The 22,273-nt window shown below is 45.6% G+C and overlaps 1 protein-coding gene across 1 annotated transcript in view; it reads right to left on the reverse strand.

The window, feature by feature from the left end:
* Positions 1 to 22,273, reverse strand: part of LOC144823645 (transient receptor potential cation channel subfamily V member 6-like) — a 198,730-nt gene that overhangs the window by 123,987 nt on the left and 52,470 nt on the right. The window contains exon 2 of the mRNA XM_078682333.1: positions 17,265 to 17,362. Coding sequence (XP_078538459.1) covers positions 17,265 to 17,362 — 98 coding nt within the window. The remainder of the gene's footprint in view (positions 1 to 17,264; positions 17,363 to 22,273) is intronic.

A 22,273-nucleotide genomic window follows, 5' to 3' on the forward strand; every position in this document is an offset into this window, starting at 1 on the left:
GGGTGTGAGTGTTTGATTGGTTCAGATGCTCCGTCCATCACCACCCCCTTTTGTACCGCTTTGGTCGCCATAAGTGTGGCAGTGTATGCTCAGACGTGAGTCCCTTGCTCACTTTGCCACTGGATTCAAGCAAGCCGGGCTGAAGAAGGCTGTAATGCCAGAAACCGGTCCTCGGAGGCTTGTTTCCGGTCCAGGGAAGACACGGCTTGGCAGTTCGGGCTGGACTGTTCCCATGAGGCACAGGGTCAGACTGATTTGCATATAGCCATGTCGGAACTGGGGTGGCAGAGTGGGCTAAAGAACGGTGATGGATTAAACCCAGATCTTTTGTCTGGGTGTTAGTGTTTGATTGGTTCAGATGCTCCGTCCATCACCACCCCCTTTTGTACCGTAAGTGTGCCACATGTCACAACATCCGGCTGGTACATAATGCGCTGGCACTAGCAGATAGTCTACCAGGAGCTCACACCCTCCAGCTAGTGGATTTCCATAAGGCATTTGATTCTGTCAGATGGGATTACTTGTTTTGCTTTTTGCAGAAACTTAACTTCAGGCCCAAATTCATTTCTTGAATACAATTGCTATACTGACCTCCAGGCAATGGTAAGATTGGGTGGTGCATTGTCTGGTCCATTTCTGCTGCATAGGGGGACGAGGCAGGGTTGTCCTCTGTGTCCCCTACTGTTTGCCATTGTAATTGAGCCCCTGGCAGGATTACTGAGGGTAGATGCCCTGATGAGGGGCCTGGAGTAGGCTCTGGGGATTTACGACAGGATCACGCTTTATGCCAATGATGTCCTGATTTTCTTTGACGATACCCCTAATTTGGGACCTGAGTAATCCAGATGCTGGGAGTCTTCGGGTCTTTTCTGGGCTCCTCTTTAATACATCTATATCATCAGTTTCCTCCCTGGCAAAACCCTTGTTGGCACTTGAATGGCCCGCCAATATATGGCTCCTCAGGGAGGGCTTCCAATATCTGGGTGTTTATGTGACCAGTGACCCCACATGGGTCTGAAAATGAAATATTCAGCCTCATCTTGAATGGATGATGCAGGATCTTGGTTTTTGGACGATGCTGTTGCTGTCCATTCTTGGGCGCTTGACTATCTATACAAGATGGTCATCTTACTTCGCCTGCTGTATCAACTGCAAAATGATCCCCTTCCCTTCTCCAATTCAGTTTTTAGGAAGCTAGATTCTCTGCTCGGTGACTTCCCGTTGCGACAGGGTGCCCCAAGGATTGACCAATTTAAGTGTTATAAATCCTAGTATGACAGTGGTTTTGACTCCAGATATCCTTTCAAACTATAAGTCATCATACCTTATCGTCATAAACAAGTGGTGTTTTACTACCAGAACAGATCCTGCCTTTGCCACCGAGCTTTGGGCGATGAGAGAGAGAGAAACCCCTCTGCACCTCCTCTATGGATGAGTTAGTTTGGAGCACTTCCCAGTGGCCACCAAAATTGCTCTTCAAATCTGGCAAGATGCTCACAGAGCCCTTGGCTGGAAGGGACGCCTGACAAAAGAAACTGTTATGGCCTGGGATCCAGTTATTACAGGTTGTGGGGTGGAGAGCTTCAAATACTGGGATGTCCTTGGTATATATATGTAAGTTGGGGGATGTCCTGTTGAAGCGCCACAATAAAATCCTTCCTTGAGTTACAGGAAGAGTATAACCACCATCACAAACAATTTTTTAGATATCTACTGCTCAACATGCTCTCACCAATAGCGCCTGGTTTCAGGGCAGATTGGAGGGGTGGACAACTAAAAAATACAAAAAAAACAACAAACAAAAATACACGTAACTGCTGCCTGGCGCATTGCAGCTCTTCTGCTCCTCTCTGGCTCCAATACAGCCCATGCTCCCAGACTCCCCTCCGGCCAATCTAGACACTGTTCTCATGCTGCTGGCAGCATGAGAGCAGTGTCCGGATTGGCCTAAGCACCCTGGATTTGTGCTCCCAAAGAGACTGGGAGCCTGCGCATGCTCTTTTCAACCCGCCAACGCAGCTCAGGTTGGAGACATCTAAGTGCACATGTCAGTTTGGCGGTCCTAAGACGGGTGGCCAAACGCATATGCCCAGTGACAGCAGTGCCCACCACTCCTCATCCGTGACTACCCCCACGATGGCCCTGCCCCCAAGACTCGGCCCTTAGAACTTGAAAAATAAAATGATAATAAACTTGTTTTATTATTGTTTTATTTTTCACGTTTGAAGGCTGCTGGTACGAGGGGCGATGCTCCTTCGTCATAACGGAGGAGCCGCCGCTGGCTCTCACTCAATATATCAAGGGTATGGGAGTATACCGGATCACACCCCTGTAGAAGCCAAAGTACTTCTGGAGGAACTAGGTGATTGCACAATCTCACAGGTTTATCGAACACTAGTGATCCAGACTCATTTGATTGGCTGAGAGAGGGGTAGGTGGGGAACTTAGGCCACCTTACGGATGATGATTGGAGGAGGCTTACGCCTCCTCCCATGACACAGTGATTGCCTCGCTATTCCGCCTCATACAAGTGGAAATACCTACATAGGGTGTACTACACTTGGAAAAGATTCTGGAAAATGGGTGTGGTGGATGCACCAACGTGCTTGCGGTGCCTGTCAAACTGGAGATTTCCTCCACGCAAACTGGGCGTGTGCTCAGTAGGCCCCGTTTTGGGAGGGCGTGTTGACGTGCCTTGAACAAGTGCTCGACTTGGTCTTGCTTTGCGATCCTATGTTGATCCTCCTTCACACTACAGAAGAGATAGTGAGAGACAGATTTCGTAAATTGCTGCTGTGGCTGGGTTTGGTGATAGCGAAAAGGGACATCACCAGGGCCTGGAAAGACAGTGACTCACATCCTTTGGAACATTGGAAACAGGAAGCTGGACCGTTGCATGAGTTTGGAAATTCCTATGTGTAAGGCCAGAGATTATCCACTTCAACACTAAAATATTGGGCTGCATGTGGCCAATACCTGGGGCATTGTGCTGCAACGACCTGAAAATCTTGGCCGGTCTCTCAAGGAGGACCTTCGGTCCTACGAAGGCTGAGCCTGCAGCAAGGTTACGGGGGTCGGGGAGGCAGTCAAAGAGGCTAGGCATCATCCATTGGCTGGACACGGGAAGAGGTGGATTTTGTATTTGTTCCTATGCTTACTACTCCTAATTTGTAGCAGTCGCCTTTCTGTTGTTACTTATTGTCACGCCCTGGGAGCGTGATGGGGCAGAGTGCGTTTAGGCCTACAACGCTACGCAGCAATATGAAAAGACACACAGACATCGGTTGGTGGTTGGGACTGGAAGTCACGAGCGACCCCGGCCCATTTATTTGTAGCTCTCTGGCCACGCCTGGCCAGAGAGTGATACATTTTGCAGGGCATTTCCGGTGGGGTGTTTCGCAGAGCTAAACACTAGAACGCTACATCCCTCATCAGGTTGGATTTTGAAAAACAAAGAAATCACTGTATTCTAGCACATGAAGTCCGCTAGTCTTTGGCTAGGCCTTGGATTAGGCCGGAGTCCATATCTGTGTCGAGGCGTCACCTGTGAGCCTTGCGGACTTGGGTGTATCCGGATCACAGGCTGGTGATCTGGGTTGCTGGCTCCGAGCACTGGTGACTCTCTAACGGCACAGGGCCCATCATCTTCTGCTATGTAGTCAGCATCGTCCAGCGGTGTTTCTGACGTTTCTATTGGCGTGGCCGAGGGCTGGCTACCAGTCACATCTGGGACTTGTTTGAACCATGAAACGTTTCTTGTCACCGTCATACCGTTCCTTTCTGCCGTGACAGCTGTCCCATTGGTGGACTTTACTATCCTTATTCCTGGTTCATAAGGTGTTCGAAACTTCCCGGTGTTCCAGCGATTCTTGATTAGTACTGAGCATCCAGGGTGAAGTGCACAGGCTTTCGCCTTTCGCTTTCTGCTTGCTTTTTCGTTTATGTGTTGTCTTCTCGCTTGGGTGTTGGTGGGAGCATACTGTTGGCGATTCTCGTCAACTTTTGGAAGCATGTCCCTACGTGGCCCTGCCAGAATGAGCGACCACGAAGACACCTGAGTTGTGCAGTGGGGTGTGCTACGATAGTCTCTTAAGAACCGCTGCAAAGCGATTTCAGGGTCTGTGCCTTTGGTTGTCGCAATCCTAAATACTTTATTAATTGTTCGCATAAATCGCTCCACTTCGCCGTTTGCCTGCTGCCACTGAGGCGTTATGCGGTGATGCTTAATCCCCAGATGTGTCAGAAAGTCTCGGAACTCGTTTCCCTGGAAAGGGGGCCCATTGTCAGTTTTGATGATACAGGGAATCCCAAACAGAGCAAACACCTTTTCCAATACTGGCTGGAGATTGTTGAACGATGTGGATGGGAGTACTTCCACTATCAGATATTTGGTGTAGCTGTCCACTATAACTGCAGTGACTCTCCCATCTGGGAAACTTCCAAAGTCGAGACTTAGCCACGCCCACGGCGATGACGCCGGATCCTCGGTTATGACAGGTCCTGGGGCTTCGGGGTTTCCGGTAAGTTGACACCCTCGGCAATTGCGTACTACGGCTTCGACCTGGGTCTCGAGATCGGGGAACCATACCTTCTCTCTCATTCGAGACTTCATCCGTCCCACACCTTGGTGCTCTTCATGTGCCAGGATCGTCGCTCGCTCTTGCAACCTGATTGGCATTACGATGCGTGATCCTCTTAGGATGATTCCGTCGGCTGTTGAGCTGAGCTCATTTCTCACCTTCCACAATTTCCCCAGGCGGCTGCGGTCACCTTCGCTCCAGCCTTGTAGGTCTCTGAGGAAATGGTCCCACGATCCACTGTTCAGTGCGTTGGATACACATTGAAGACATGCGTCCTTTCCGAGGTGTTCTTTCACTCCGTCTAGGGAAAGTGCGTGAGGGCATGACCACTGGGGCACCATGTTGATGAAGTCTTCTGTGCGTTCTTCCTGATCTTCACCAAACGTTGACTCTGCAGCCGGATGGCGGGATAGGAAGTCTGCCGGGTTCTTAGCGCCGGGTCGGTACACCAGCTCCATTTGGTACTGTTGCAGCTGGATTGCCCATCTTTCAATTCGAGGAGGAGGGTGAGGCGCGGTCCCTTTGAAAAGTGGTAGGAGCGGTTGGTGGTCTGTGACTACACGAAACGGGTTTCCGCTGACATAGAGATGGAAATGATTGCATGGCCATCTGATTGCGAGTGCTTCTCGCTCGATCTGGGAGTAGCGGGTTTCAGTTGCAGTGAGGGATTTGCTCGTGAATGCGAGAGGGACCCACGTTCCGGGCTCGGTCTCCTGGGTTAACAGTGCCCCTAGGCCCACCGGGCTGGCATCCACAATCAGCTCTGTCGGGCTGTATCAAAATAGTGTAGCTTCACGGGTGGTCGACGTATTTTTCCTAGCCCTTTGAATAGTTGAGGAAACATGTCCAGGATGTTGTCTATCTATAGTAGTTTGACTGCATTGGCGAATGCAATAAGGCTCAGGTCTTCTGCAGTGTGGCTTCCTACAGTATGTCTGCCTCCCGATCTATGACGTGGAACTCTGTCGTCACCTCGTGATCTTCAGTCTTTACTTGTACTATCATCTTCCCTTTTAGGGGGAGCGGCGTCTTGCTGCCATATGTGAAGATCTTGATTTTCGATGGCGTAAGTGTCGGCCACGGGCTTAACTTCTTGCAGTGTTGTGACCCCATGACATTGACGGTGGCTCCGGTGTCGATTAGGCCGATTACTTTGGACCCGTCAATCTCGATATTGCACTTTGGTTGTGGGCGTCTTCTTTTCTTGAGATCATTTGCAAATGCTACGAAGTAACATTCTTCATCATCCTCTGTTGATGAGTCATCCAGCCGTGGGGGGTGGCGACCGGGGCCTCTAGCTGACTTTGGCGCCGTGGTGTCTTCTAGCGTCAGATTCCTGACTGCTCCTGTCTGTGGCTTTCTCCCTGTGGCACCTCTCCCTCTTGAGCTCCCTCTGCATACACTTGCAAAATGATTTGGGATCCTACATTTTGAGCATGATTTTCCTCTGGCCGGGCAATTTTCTGGGGGATGTTCTCCCCGACCACACCATCCACACGCTGACCGTCGTGTGGTTCTTGTCGGCCATCTTCCTCTGCCTCCTCGCACTGATGCGCGTAGAGCGTCGACCCGCTCAGTCTTGATGCTGGTTGCTTGCTCAGACTAGGAGGTGAGCACTGCCTCCATGGCCGCTGATCTTGCGTCTGATAGCTCGTGGGATCTGACAAGGATTAGTATCTCTTCTAGCGTTATTCGGGGTTGACGTAATATGAGCGTCCGCAGAGTTTTGTTGTGGCACCCCTGTATCAACTGTGCCGTTACCTCTTTCACTTGATCGTCCTCGGTGCATGTGCTTGCCAGTTCCCTGAGGCATGCATGATATGCGTCCATTGACTCTCCTTCTCGTTACCTTGCTTGTCTAAGCTTGAACCATTCATAGTGTGGGTTGAGCTGCGGATCAAAGTGCGCCTTGAGCGCGGTAACGGCGGCATCGTAGTTGTTGGCGGCACCGGTATTTCGTCACCTGCAAAATGTAATAGTAGCGACCTCTTCACCGTCTCATCTGTCTCACGTGTGGCCGTGAAGTAGTTATTTAGGCGGCTGACCCATACTTTCCACCTCGGGGATGCAGTTGCTGCTTCAATGAGTTCGCTAAATGGCGGTAACGCCGTAATTTGAGGGTGCACCGGGTGCGCAGCTGCTGGAAGTGCGGCTGGCTGTTGGGCTGCACCACCTTGGCCCGCTGGTTGTTGGGCTGCACCACCTGTGTTTGACATTGTTACTCGTTACTGGTCTTGTAGGTTCTGTTTGGCTTTGCGTATTTGGCTTCTGAGGTTTTCTCTATGCTCTTTGGCCTTCAGGGAATGTTTCTGGATTCGCCAGAGCTTGTTTGTTGTGTGTCCTCCTGTATCCTTGTTGGATTTGCCAGTGCTTGTTTGTCGTGGTCTTTATTAATTGTATTGGCTGCTTTCATTGATTCTCTGCCTCGGCTTGGGCTTATTTGTGTGTTCTTGGCCCTCTTTAGGTATGTCTTGATTGCCTTCCTTAACTATTTGCCTTGGCTTGGGCTTGTTTGCACTCTTGGTTGGGGCCTCCGTGACTCTCTCCCTGGGGCCGTTTATACAATCCCCGACAGTTCTCTCATGCGATCTTTGTATTTTAATACTTGAGGCCGTCTGTGATGCCTCCGTCGTTCTTTGTGCTGGGCGTCCCTGAGCGCTTCGCTTGGGGCGCGGTTGGGGCCTTACAGCGCATGCGTGTACCGGAGGATCAGAGCGTGAGTCTGCTCATCTGATTCTGGGTGCATTGGAGAGGTGTGAGCGCTGTTCCTTGGCTTACCGGCACACTCGAGCTGGCCTCCCTGAGCCGTCTCCTCAGGCACGCGCCACCTCTCCGCGCTTCACTCGCCGCCCAGCGTGGTTGCTGCAGATGGGTGATGTCGGCTTTTCTTTCGGGATCGTTAGACTGATCCCATCCTCGTCGCCAGTGTCGAGCCCTGGGAGCGTGATGGGGGCAGAGTGCGTTTAGGCCTACAACGCTACGCAGCAATATGAAAAGACACACACACATCGGTTGGTGGTTGGGACCGGAAGTCACGAGCGACCCCGGCCCATTTATTTATAGCTCTCTGGCCACGCCTGGCCAGAGAGTGATACATTTTGCAGGGCAGTTCCGGTGGGGTGTTTCGCAGAGCTAAACACTAGAACGCTACACTTATGATCCTCTATGGTATATTAACTGTGAAAAACTCAATAAAACGTCATTACAAAATGTATGCATTTCTTGGAAATTGAAGATACAGCTGCTTTCCTGGCACATGCTGTGTATGGGCTCCATTTAAAGAAAGATGTATTTTGATCTCCGTGTTGTCCTTCTTCCTATTCCACATTGGGGACGAGTTACTGGAGCCCACTGCTATCCTGGTACAATTAGTGTACGGTGTATGACAGATTTATTACTGTAGAGGATTTTACTGATCAAATCTACATTTCAGCAGGAACTTTCAATTGAAGCAGGAAAGGAGAAAGTCTGGCCATTTTAAGTTAATTCGTTTACTGCTGCTGTATTTCTTCATTTTTACAAATTTGACAAAAACAACGCGCACGCGCCCCCTAGTGGCTTTTAACTATAACGCAGGCCCTGCACTCAGACATCTCAACAGCATTAATGACAACTTGAAATGCACTGTGAAATGCAAGCACGAAGATCCATTCACTGCCTTTCAGTCTAGAGCTATTATGGTGTAATAATAGTTTGCTAAACTAAATGAAGCTTGTTAAAATCTGAGGGGCAGATTTACAATGAAAGTGACTCAGTGCCAAACGCAAGCCATTTGGCTGCGCCGCACTGAGTCACTTTCAAAGCACAGGGATGCAACATATTTACAACAATATTTCGCATGCCTGTACTTCCCCCTGTGCTAGTGTACAAACTGTTGCCATGCACCGGCACAGGCACCCTTGCACCATGGTGCAAGAATGCCTGCGTCGTGGGGAGATTGGTTTTGTTCAGGAAGGGTTCCCTTCCTGCACAAAAACAATCTGAAATGCTGTTTTTCATCTTCTACGTGTGCTGCATTAGCACACATAGAAGTTGAAAAACGTAATTCTTCAATGATTGTTTATGTACAGGAAGGGAACCCTTCCTGTACATAAACAATAATTAGATGTGATTTCCTCTTTGTATGCGTGCTGCAAAATGCAGCACGCATAGAAAGAGGAAAAGAAAACGGGGAGAAATTTATAAATTTCTCCTTGTTGCGCCTTCCTATGCCTCCCCTGGGGAGACGTAGCGTTCACACGCATTTCCAGATTTAATATTCCTCGTATATCTGGAAATGTGTCTTGTTCCATGGGTGTAGTAGGGGAACACCCACAGCAACACCCATGGAACACCCCTTTCACGCAAAGTGCTGCAAGCAAAGGGGCCACATTTACAAGGACAGGAGAAGTCACGCAGGGTGGCTTTTCCTGTCCTTGTAAATATGGAGCAGGATTATACGCCACCGGTACGATACAAAAGGTGATGTACTGGTGGCGCAAGGGGCTTGTTAATCTGCCCCTGAGTGTGAAATGCAGCTTTAGTATTGTGTCACTATCTTTTATGATTAAATAATAGACTACTGAACCATCAACAAACAAAGAACCCGCTGTTCTGTGTAGTAAAGCGTAAAGGTCCATTGTCGACAATTGCTAAATTAGCATGAGCTTCGCTGCATTGAACCTGCTTTTGCGTACGACACTGCAAGCATCTTTTTCGCAATACTTATTTGTGCCCCTTTTACATATGAGAACTGTCTGCTTTGCAGGTTCTTCACTGTGCTGCAAGATTTAGTCTGCACATGATGTTCAAGGTTAAACAACAATGCCCCTTATTATTCGGTTCTGATCTGTCCCTTGCACCTAGACATAACAGGCTTCACACAGCTGCACCTCTGGAAATAGTGTTCTGTAATATTGCAAACACAAGCTGTTTTCACACACACACAGAGACACCTTTCCAGAGAGAAGACCTATGTTTGTCCTGCGATGTGAACATTGCATCTAGGCCGTGAGGTATGGGGGTCTGCTGACAAAGCCCAGAGGTCTTCTGTTTTATAATAAACTATCGCTTGTCATGGGGAGGGTGGTTAGGTTCTCCCGTCCTTTTCCATTGTTTTCTATAACCTGACATCCCCATTTGTATTCTATGGTATTGTAACAATGCTGACTATATTGTGTTTATGCATTCTGTTGCTAGTATTGGCTCGTGTACTGCACCATAGAGCGCGTTAGTTGAAATAAGCATTTTAAACTATACTGTGTCTCTGATTACTCGCATTGTGGACAAGTATGAGTGGCTAGCGAAAGAGTGTCTAGCTCCTGCGATTCCCAAGATAGAGTTACGTGTTCTGGGTTTTCTAATCTTGGTAGCTTCGCTGTAGATGGAGATCGAATGAGACACTACAGCTAGTCGGTAAGCGATTTTGGGTACAGATGTGGTAGGTTGGTACACCACCTATTCACTGAGGTCCTCTTTTCCTGTGCATAGTTGTGTGTATGTGCAGAATCCCCGCAACAACTGTTCTTAATATTTCTAATTCTGTAACTCTTCTATTAAAACTAAATCTGATCTGAGCTACACACTTTACCAGCTGCTTGCTGCCATAATTTTCAAAATATGTGTACCACTGTTGCTCGATTAATATGTCTGTGCAGTTTGGAAATCCTCCATCTCCTTTAATGAATGAACCAGGACACCCATCAATGAAATGGGAAATTGACTCGTCTATAATTACATGGTAGCCATTGATGGCAATAACTTTTCAGTGGTGAGGAAGAAAGACATTTTATTAAATTTACTAGGCGCTGCAGGAGAGAGAATATTCACATACTTGCCTCAGTTACCACCTCTTCAAGGTATTGAATCAGTAAAGTACGATTGTTACTCTGAGGCTTTAAACAGACTGAAAACATTTCACAGAGAAACCCCATATCGTTATAGAGAGGTTTAATTTTTACCCACGCCATCAGGTAATTAATACATTTATTGACTCTTATGTCGCCACTTTATGGACTTTATCAGCAAATTGTGGATTTGGAAATTCAATTGATAATTACATCAGAGATCAAATCATCACTAGATGTTCAAATAAGAAAATTCAGGAGCAACTACTTAGACACTGGAATCCTACATTGGCTGACAATATTTATATTGCCAATAGCATGGAACATTTGGTTTCTTCATTCAAAACTTACAATGAATCTGGAGGTGACAGAAGTTGCTTCCGTATCAACAAAGAAACGAATGGATATGAAATCAGTCAAGATCAAAGAATACAGACAATTGTTTTCGCCATTTAGTAGAGTCAACAAGAGATGTTGTACTCATTGTCTTTCAAAAACACACAATGTTTTATTTAAATATTTTCCAGCAATGGGCAAAGAATTGTTTAAATGCAGGAAAGTTGGACTCTTTGCATGTGTGTGCATGAAATAGAAATTGGCGAGGATTTCCATTTTGCAAGATTGTCCAAAAAGGAATATTACTGAGGAAAATGTAATTTTAGGAATAACTTGTCAAGAGGTAATTGATGAATATAATGGCAAAAAAAGTTGAAGGCAAGTGCTGATTGTTGTGAATGAGTTGAGTGTAAATGAAGATGGAAAAGAGTGAATCGAATGAGGTTGTTTGTGGTGTTGATGAGGAATATTTTAAACAACCTATTCGCACCATTTATATATATAAAGGATTAGAAGTCATGACTGACTCTAGATCGCCTTTTACTATGGTGTCTGACACATTCTTCCAAGAACATTTTGGTGGTGTCAAATTGGAACTGAATGATATTCGAGTGTAGGGTTATGGTAGAAAAAAATATGTTTTGGGATAGTTTATAAGTACTGTTAAATTTCATTATGGAAAAATAGCGGGCAAGCTGTATGTGGCAATTGATGGCCAAGCATGTTATAGGATGGAGCCATAAAGGTAGAATGGGTATAACTCTTAATCCTAATGCTACAAATCCTGTTTATTGTATAGAAATGGATGCGGAAGTGTGTGTGCATTAGAAAAGAATTATGATATTGAATGCTTACTACATAAGGGCAAAGACGTTTTCTGGAAAGAGCTGGAAAAGGCTAAAGGTTTCATATACAACATAGTCCTTCAGAAAAACACCAATCCAGTAAGACACAAACTTAGACATGTTTCCATGAGCTCCAGGTTGGAATTATCTAGGATGGTATATGAGATCTGTGAAGCTGGCATTATAGAACCTGTTGGTGCTTCAGAATGGGTATTGGCCACTGTGTTAGTTTAAAAAAAAGTGATTTTAGATTATGTCTCGATTTAAGGTCTATAAACAAACAAATTGTAGTTGACTGCCATCCATTATCACACATACAAGATGTACTTGCTAAGACTGATGGTTCCTGAGTGTTTTCCACACTGTATTTGAAATAAGTGTATCACCAAGTAGAACTTTCTGTAAACTCTCCTCACATCACTACTTTCATTATGTGTGAAAGAGTTAACAGGTACACCAGGATGCTATTTGGTTTGGTTTCTGCTGCCTCAGTGTTCCTGAAATTGATGCACATCTTATTGGGAGCATCGAGGGGGCAGTGGCCTTTCAGGATGATATTCTGCTGTACGCTGATTTAATTGCCAAACACAATTAGATTTTAGATACTGTTTGAGATATTCTCAAGGAAAAGGGAATTACTTTATAACTGGAGAAATGTAAGTTCTTGTGTCATAAAGAAGAATATTTGAGGCCCAAAATTTCAGAGGAGTGCATATATCGAAAAGATTATCTTTTAAAGTCAGAGAAGTACCAACACCTTACAAAGATCAACTTAGGTCATATTAGGGCTTTGTGAGTTTTGTTTTCACTTTGTGGAAAACTTTCCCTCAATAGGAACTCCGTTAAGAATTTTACTAAAAAAAGGAATTACATTTTTATGGAAGCCGCAACATGACAATGCATTTTGTAATATCAAGATTGGTATCAGTGCATCTGGTTTGGGTTCTATTTTTAAACAAATCAAAGGGAATAAAGAGGTCACCATTGCCTTTGCCTCTAGGGTTTTGTCACAACTGAATTGAACTACTCGCCTATTGAAAGGGAAGCCCTAAAATGTTCTTGGGTAGTAGAGTATTTTTGTTCTTATGTGTGGGGAAAGTCTTTCATCATTTGAACTGATCATAAATCATTAATTTTTTTGGTTAACAGCAATGGAACTGGAAATGCATCTAGACTGATTTGATCATTGGCCAAACTATAGGAATACAACTTTGAAGTGACTTGTAATCCTGGTTGTTAGACCATGCATCTTTTGGCGTGTTTCCCCTGTCTTTTTGCTGTCCTGGTTTTGCCTCTGTTTTTGCTGGTTCCGTGTCTCTGCACACTTTCTCACTGTTGTTCAGTGTTAAACTGCAAGTGCTTCTACTTTAAATTATGTTATGGCTTAGTTTTTCTATGATTGGCATGTTTGATTTACTGGTAAGCCCCTAGTAAGGTGCACTGAGAGTGTCAGGCCTGTAAATCGATTGCTTCTAGTCGGCCTTCTGCACTGATTGTGCTACCCGCAGAAGTAGCCCTGTAAAGGTATCTCAGACCTGCCACTGTAGTATCTACACAGTTTTTACAGCCATGTCGACTTGGCAAGTGTACCCACTTACCAAGCCCTAACCTTCCCTTTCATTACATGTAAGTCACCCCTAAGTAAGGCCCAAGGTACTCCTAAGGGCAAGGTGCAGTGTATGGGAAAGGTAGGACAAGCACTGGTGTGTGTGACATGTCCCGATAAGTGTAATACAGTGTATTTTATTTTTCACTTTTGAGAATCTATGTGTCCCATAGGATATAATGGGAGAAACTTTGGTACAAATTCCCATTGGGACAAGATAGAGAAATTGAGTTTAGTATGACTGAACTCAGCATGAAAAAATGCATCTTTAAGTAAAGATGATTTTTATGTTGTGTGTTTGAAAATACAACTTTAAGAAAGGGGGCATTTATTTGCCTAACCATCTTTTCTAATGGTAATTTTAGCCCCCCCCCCTTCTTGTATTAATGCCGCTTTTAAATTGTTTTTATCATTGTGAAACACTGTTATCAATTTATTGCTTTTAAGACATCGAACGTGTTGTATTTTAAAATGTTACTTTTATGGTTTCTATGAAAGAATGCCGAATAAAGTATCTTGATTGATTGATTGCTTAACCATCCTGTGTGCCTCTGCTGGGTTGTGGATTGACTGTCTCACTTTGGAGTGACAGGAGCTGGGGGTGGTTAAGGTGTATCCTGCCTTCCTTGGATGAGTCAGGGCTGGGCTGAATAGACCTGGGCTACATTTAGAGTAGTGGGAGGAGATTTCCTTGCACCTGAATAGGCCTGGTATGCCTTACACAATGCTGTCTCCACCTCCAGCCAGGAAGCTGGGCCAGAGAGGACCGAGACTCTTTGCCACAAGAGAACAAAGGGAGATGTGGTATAAATATTGGGGCCCAGACCCTCAGAATGTTAGAAGTCTTTTGGACTCAGAAACCTTCCAACAAGAAGAGCTAGAAAAGCTGTGAGGAGGAACTACCACTTTGCTGTGTTGGCCTGCAGTGGCTGCTTCTGTCTTGGGCAGAGAAAGGACTGGAAGGGACTTTCTGCAACTTCTTTGATTGAGTTTCTCCAAGGGCTTGAGGTAGAGGTTGACCACTGTTCAAGAAGCCTCAGGCACAGTAAAGACTTCACCTTCCTCTGGGTACCGCCTCTGGGACAGCGGGTCTCAGTCGCCAAAGAGGGAAACCGCAACCTCAAACCATCACCAAGACTGCCGTTGGTTCTGTGTCCTGAAGGCACCGCAGAGGGCACCGCCGTAATTCGCACTGCAACCCTGGTCTCACCAACGACAACCACCACCTCTACCACTGAGCCCCTGCTTGCACCGTGACCTGTGGGCACCACACTCCGCACTGCCTCACTTCACTCCACCGCCCTGGTCTCACGGACAACACAGTTGAAAGCTGACATCACTACCTTCGTCTGGACCGTGGTCTGGGGGCACCACTTGTATGCTACATGAAGCACTGCCCGTCCCACACCGCAGCTGCGGCCAACCGACCCCAGCCCCATCGACCGTCATTCTTCGACAGATGCCGCAGCTTGCACTGTGACCGTTAGAGCCGCGACGAGCTCGGTCACGATTCGCACTGCAAATCCTGGTCTCACCAACACTGCTGGATGACCACCACCGAGCTGCTGCCTGCACCGCAACTCGAGGGCACAGCATGCCGCATCGCTCTGCTTCAAGCCGCAGTCTGGGGCCCGATTCACAGAACTAACTTAAGAGAAAATCCTAAACTTACTACCATTTTTGTATTCATAGAAGGCACTTACTCATTTTGGTATTCACAGAAGTCACTTACTCATTTTGGTATTCACAGAAGGCACATACTCATTTCGGTATTCACAGAATGCCTTCTGTGAATACCAAAAGTCTTAACGTTAGGATTTTTCTCAGTTTAGGAGTAGTAAAGTTAGGACTCCTAACTTTAGGACTCCTAAATGCTTTCTGTGAATTCCGAAAGTCTTAAAGTTAGGATTTTTCTCAATTTAGGAGTAGTAAAGTTAGGACACAATGTGTCTGCCAATTTTGAGAGATGCTCCAGTCTCCTAATACGGCTGATAAAACAAATGTCTTCATTTAAAAAAAATGCGATTAGATAATAAAGTGCCAACGTCTATTCTAAAAAATACACATATTTTTTATAAAGATTTTGCAGTAAGTAATCATACTAAGGCATTATAAGCATATAAAAGAAATAATAATGTGATGGTTTGTCAATGTCATGTTAATGGAGATTCATATGCTAACATTGAAAGGCCTATTTTTCACGCTGAGCTGTTTTGCACAAGATGTTTTTCTTTCAACTGCACATGCTGTAACTTTCCAGAAGCTGACTGTTAGTTAGTGAATAGGCATTTGCTGTGTATTAGACAACTGATAGTGAGGCTCTCACCAGGAGGAGAGGAGACAACAGGAAGGATAATTTATGGGAATAGCTGTCTGAACCGCAAAATGTGGTCAAAGTATCTTTTCAAGGACTTGTATCTGTGGCCTATTATGAGTACATAGGAAACTGGGGAGTTTACCTACTCCCAGGAGTTTATTGAAATCCTATTGCATGCTGTAAACAAAGAATGCGATACTTGTTTCAATAATAATTTCCCATGTTTAAATTAGCGTGTGTTCTTAGAGTAGGTGGTCGCAATTACTGGAGATTCGTCCCTAAGTTTTTTTAGACCATTTCTCTCTTTACAAGAGATTACTTGGAGCCTATTCCCGTTTACTAGATGTCTGCTGATTTATAGCTGAGAATGCTTTCCAGCTTAACAATTTTCTTTTCATTTGAAGTGCACAGGATTCATGCTTATGCATTATTCTCTAATTAGAAGTCTTTATTGTGTTTCTGAGCTGACACCTTAAACTATTTGTAAACTATTTTGGATTAGGGAAATTCCTTTCTAGAGCATACTTCTTGCATTATCACTATTTTGACTATAATTAATACTAACATTGTATTTTATCTTGTTTTGAACTATCGACTAATGGATTATTTGAATTTGTAACAATAATAACTAAGGACTATTACATTCTAAATAATTTGAATTTACTAAATTGTTAATAAAACCCGTTGCCTCACTCAAAAATCTCTTTATTGACTTAAGTAAAAGAAAAATGAATTGCTGATAAAGAATTGATGTAAAGGATTTTTCCTTTTAAACTCTCTTTCTTGATGAACATAGGTCCATAGATTAGTGGCTGGGATTATTTAACAATTACACCCAAAGATTAAGATACAAATATCCCCGCTCTGTCACGGCTATTAGTAATGATTTCTCCTTGACGTCAGCTAGAAATATAAAACAGGGATCATGGGCCAGATGTACGACTGTGGCATTTAGCGACTTGCAAATTGTGCTCAATTGCGAGTCGCAATTTGCGAGTCGCTAAATGCCATGCACAACAGTGTCAGGGACACTGTTTGCGAATCCCAATGGGGTTGCAAATTGCATGCCTCATCAATATTCATCATGAGGTCCTTGCAATTCGCGACCCCATTAGGAATGGCTTGCCCTCCCAGGTATGGTGGCCGGCTGGGCTCAGCAGACCTCCATGTCTGGGACTGTTTTTTAATAGAGCAGTTTTTTTTAATGCAGCCCGTTTTCCTTAAAGGAAAATGAGATGCATTTAAAGAAAAAAAGAAACTTTTTTATTCCATTTTTTAAAAGCCCCGGGGACCACTGACTCCCCTTAAAAAAAAATTCACTACATTTGCAAAGGCGAAGGGGTTCCCTGGGGACCCCTTCCCATTTGCGAGTGCATTGCCACCATCTTGAAGACCACGATAAATTGTGACTGTTTTGCGACCGCAACTCCCGTCCCAAAATATTCTTACATAGGGTAGCGAGTCGCAATTAGGAAGGGATGACCTTGAAACACCCCTTCCGAATTGTGAGTCGTAAATCCTATTTAGGGAGTCGCAAAGAAATTGGCCCTATTTGTTTTTGCATGCGCAAACAGGTCACTAACACGTTTGCACACCAAAAATGGTTCATACATCTGGCCCCATGTCATCAAACGAACCTCCAGGAGCTAGGGGACGTTCCTTACTAACGGTGCACAAAGGTAGTAGTCATCGTCATTGCACTCCCAAAGGCATACATTATAGGAGCTGTCCAGAGCATTTAGACAATGGACTTACCTCTCTGGAAGGGGCTGTGTGATCCACAAGCTAGCCATTTCTTGATGTTCAGGTGCCTGTTCTCTTTGGCAGCCAGCAATAGTGGTATCTCTCTGATCCTGCAAACACAAATGTGATTTTGAAGCAACTGCCACATTCTTAAAAGCAGAACATACAGTAAAAATAATGGTACAAATTGTAAGGTTCAAGAATGTGAGTTTTCTGTATCCTGGCTACACTTGCTTTTATTTTAAAAAAAATATATTACTTTATGTAGTTATATTACTTTACTAATATATAGTGCATTTCTCCTTTCATGATATTACTAAGCTTGTTCAATATGTAAATATTTATTTTATTTCTGCTTAGTATTATATTTTAGTTACAACAGTCATGTGTTCTGAGAAGGGCTCTACTCTGCTGCCACTAAGGCTAGCCAGGTCTTCTTTGTGACTGCTGAGGTAGGGAATTCAATACTGGATGTCATCTTTACAGCTTTGCTACAGAGAATGAACCGGGAGCTGAACATCGGCGGTGGGCAAGATGGGACAGAGGGAGCAGTGGTTGAAATCATGAGCCATGCTCTGAGTGGTTGTAAGAAAGCACTCCTTTTTTGCAGGTGTCCCCCTACTTTTGCCTCTATTGGGACTACTTGATGCTGGTTATCCACTCTGACAGTGCACTGAAGCCTGCTAACCAGGCGCCAGTGCTGTCTCTCTAAAACTGATACATGTCATTTGGCAACTCCAAATGGAAAGGACTTTAACCCCTTTATAAGTCCCTGGTATATGGTGCCAGTGGTAACCAGGGCATGGGAGTTAAAGGGGTCACCAGACCAGAGGCAGTGTTTGCATCACCCAGAGTGACACAGGTAAACAGATGACAGCACTCTTGCGATTGCAGACTGCAGGACCAGTGAAAACTGCGGAAACTTGACTTTGCCCTCACCAAGTGTCGCAAGGTCCATTTACTGTTTTTAATACATGACAGTCACCACTAAGGAAGGCCTCCTAAGCCCAAAAGGCAGAGTGCTTTACATTAAAGGTGAGGACATATTAGTGGAAGCGTATATGTCCCTTCAGCAGCCTTTTCAATTAAAGGCTATTATAAAAGGTCAGCGGCAGTGGCAGCTCCTCCGCCAAGGCAGAGGAGCATCGCCCACGGCTTTTTGCAGTGCAAAGAAGGGCAAATACAATTATAATAACTTGACGTTATTATCATTTTATTTGTTCCTGCTTCTTGGCAGCCTGGCCGCTCGGTGGGGCTGCTCTTCTCTCGGAGCAGGGGGAGGAGTGGTGGGCACTCTGTAAGGTGCGCAATGACTGTTTGACGGGCCTCACGGGCCGGACAAACAGTCATGCGAACATTGCATGCTCTCCACCCAAGCTGCAGTATAGTCAGGGTGGAGGACATGCCAATGCGCCCATTCCCTGGCTGAGTGCTGAACCATGGCACTCAGACTAATCACAACGCTGCATTGCAGTGTTATGATTGGCTATGGGGAGTTTGGGAACCTGGGTGCTTCCTGCTTGCACAGAAGCCAGGAAGAAGACGGCAGGTAAGTTAATGGATTTTTGTGAAATGCCCCTACCCCTGTTCCCTCCTCACTGCCCCACTGCTGCATCCCAGGAGCAGCCGCCACTGGTCAGCGGTCCATTGGATGACATGCACTGGCAACCAGGCACTCTGGAGTTTGGCAGCTCCATTATGGTAATGACGAAATATGTCATGTTTGGTGACAAACAATGTTCCTTTTCACCCCTGACATGATTCAGTCGAGGACGATGTGACATGAAACCAGGTGGCCACCTTAGAGGTTGCCCACCTGGCTGCCCTATCCTTTTCTGTGGCTCCCAGCCCTCAGCTGCTGCCGCCAAGACAGGATTCTGACCTTATACCAGGAGGTGTGAACTTTGCCAGGAGTCAAAAAACAATGGCATGGATGCGAAGGAAATCACACCTCCCTCCCTGACAGGATGGCTAGTAAACAGGCACATCAATGCGGTGAGCTTCAAAGCAACAACCGCCTTTGATATGCAACCAGGTATGAGCAGATATGCCCCTGTGCTGTCTAGTTTAGTTGCTAGATAGTACAAATGAACAAGGAAGCAATCTTGAGTATATGTACTGGACATTGGTCATTACAAGTTAAAAATGTACATGATGGCTTTTCTGAAAACCAATGATGTTTGGTAACAAACACCTTGTCCTAATAAATCCATACTGATGTCAGTAGTGGATTTATGAAAACATGCACCCAGAGGGCACCTTAGAGGTGCCCCTGAAAACCCACCAGCCTTCTAGTGTGCTGGCTATCATCCATCTTGCCACCACAGACATGTTTCTGACCCCCTGCAGGTGAGAGCCCACACTCTCTGAGGTCAGAAACAATGTCTGCTCTGGAGGAAGGTATTTACACTTCCTCCAGCGGGATGGCAAGTGCATCTACATACCAAGTCCAGGGACTTCAAAGCCCATGCCTCCTCTGATATGCGACCCTGTCTTCCCCTAGACTTGGGAGATGCCACTCTCAGCTCTGATGCCCATTTGGCACCAGGACAGATGGGAAACTAGCTATGCAGGAAGGTGTGTTGCACTACCAGGCTAGTCACATCCCTAAAGTGGGTTGCCTGATGTGCTCCAAAAAAGAAGGATCCCACCATCTTGTTTTTGGTGGGGGTAGGAACTCTGGAACAGGTTTCTGCCCACTCTTCACAGGAAGTAGTCATATAGGGGGTGTAGTGACCCCAAGGGTAAGTAGCTTAATGACTTCTATCCTTCACTCCCCTTAACACCCCTAAATTCAGTATGCATTTAGGTGGCCCCTGATACCAGGAACTCAGATTCACCTGACAAAGGAAGAAGAAGGACAAAGAAGAGCCAAAGAAGAAGTAAAAACTGTGGACTACCGGTGGAGTTTGGCACCAAACGTGCTTGCCTGCTCCTGTTCCGAAAATCGTGACACACCAACTCATCCAAAGCTGTCCATTCTCCAAAAGCCTCAGCGGGCCACAAGCACTTTCCAAGCCATCAGCATCTCTCTTCAAGTGGAGGAGCCACTTCCCTGCAACCTGCAGGCACTGACCGTAACATACGGTTCACCGTTCTGCTGATCACCGGGTTCACCTACACAACAGACACCCAGGGGGAAGTAACTGTGCTCCCAGAGGTCAGATCGATCTCTCCACCAAGCTTGGAGATAACAGGACCCCAGGAGCCATCCTGAATTCAATTCCCAGGGTACTGGACCCTTGCAGCAACCAATACTTGTTTAAAATCCAATCTAAAGTCTGACATCACAAAGACCGATCAGCCAACAAGGGACGTCAGCATTACAGTGGCCAGCACCAAATCTTTTTAATGTGAACTGTTCAGGCCTTGGTATTAACATTTTTAAAAGTGTACTAGTTAGTTAGGTTTAACAAAATGTAATCTTATAAAAAATCCCAGCTTTGCTAGAAATAACTTCCACATGTAGTCCAGGAACTCACTTGGACCCCTTATCTGTGGCTTAAAACACAGCACTATACATTAAAACTGTCTCACATCCTACCAAGGTCAATCTCCAGGAGCTCTTGTCAGAGTATGATTTAGCCAATGCAACAGAAGACACTGGCCATCCTGAAGGGAAGGATAAGGACAGTGAGCAAAAGGATGTTCTTCATTAGGTAACTTTAGAGGGTGATGTTGTTCCTACACACTAAAAACTGTACCTGGAGTGCCTTCCTCTACTGAGGGCAAGTCAGCAACTCAGGGTCAAGAGAAGGGCTAGAGGATGAAGATATTGATTTTGAGAGGCTAGCCAGAAGAGCAGCCCTTGAGGCCAAAATCCTGGCCATAGAAAGAGAATGGGCCGAGATGGACCTAGAACCCATCAATGGTGGCAGCAAAGTAAATAGAACAAAGGAGGAAACCTTTAATCCTCTAATCCCCAAAGGGATTGTCCCTCAATATGTTGAAAGTATTGACATTATCAAACGGTTTGCTGCCTTTGAGAAGGCATACAAAATTAGGAGGTTACACCAGAGATACTGAGGCTTTCTCCTTTGGGAGGTGGTCTCGGGAAAGTGCCGGGGTATACTCCTGACAGTGGATGAGGCAGATGCTGAGTCTTATGATCTCATGAAGGATACCCTGGTTGAGGGCTTTGCACTCACCACTGAGGAGTACAGGATATAGTTCATGGAGATTTACAACACCTCAAGTCAGTGCTGGGGTGATTTTGGGTGACTTTTCAGTCAGAATACTAGGTAGTTGGTTAAAAGGAAGTAAGGTGCAAGACTATGATGGGCTTTATAATTTACGTACAAAAGAGCATCTGTTAAGGCAATGTACTTGCATCAATACTTGGTGGACCTAGGTTTGGTCTCCCCAGGAGTTGAGGAAGAAGGCTGCCCATTGGGCCAAGACTAGGGTGTCCAAAATGTTTTATGGAGGGGTGACCGAAAGACGGGGTTAGCTAATCCTCCGTTCCCCCAAGGGAAAGATGTGGGACAAACTAAAGAAAAAGGTAAAGAGTCTTCTAAAGGACCCAAAAGGGAGGGTCCAGGGTAAGAACTGGGATCCCAAAGAGGCTTTTTGTTTCAATTGTAAAGCCTATGGACACCAAACTGGGGAGTCTACCTGTCCCAAAAAAGTTTCCGCTAATGCAAACCAGTTACCACTTGTGTGTTGAGTCTCCAAATGGGATACTTGATGTGTCCTGACCAGGTCAGAGAGCATACTGAAGCTACCTTAATCTCAGAGTGTGGGGTGGATGTTTTTGCCCTGGCTATATAGCCCAGTAATCTGTAGAAATACAGACGACAGTCATGTATCAATGGGGTTAGAGTAGAAGCACTGAGGGATATAGGTGCAAGTGTCACCATGGTGACAGAAAAACTGATATCTGCAGAGCAGTATTTGGCTGGAGAAACGTATCCAGTCACCAACGCTGATAACCATACTAAGGTTCATCCCATGGATTTGGTGTACTGAGAGTGGGGAGGGGTTACTGGCCAAAGGAAGGTGGTTGTGTCTACTGCAACTCC

This window comes from Lissotriton helveticus, chromosome 3_1, assembly GCF_964261635.1.
Source record: "Lissotriton helveticus chromosome 3_1, aLisHel1.1, whole genome shotgun sequence".
NCBI classification, from domain to species: domain Eukaryota; kingdom Metazoa; phylum Chordata; class Amphibia; order Caudata; family Salamandridae; genus Lissotriton; species Lissotriton helveticus.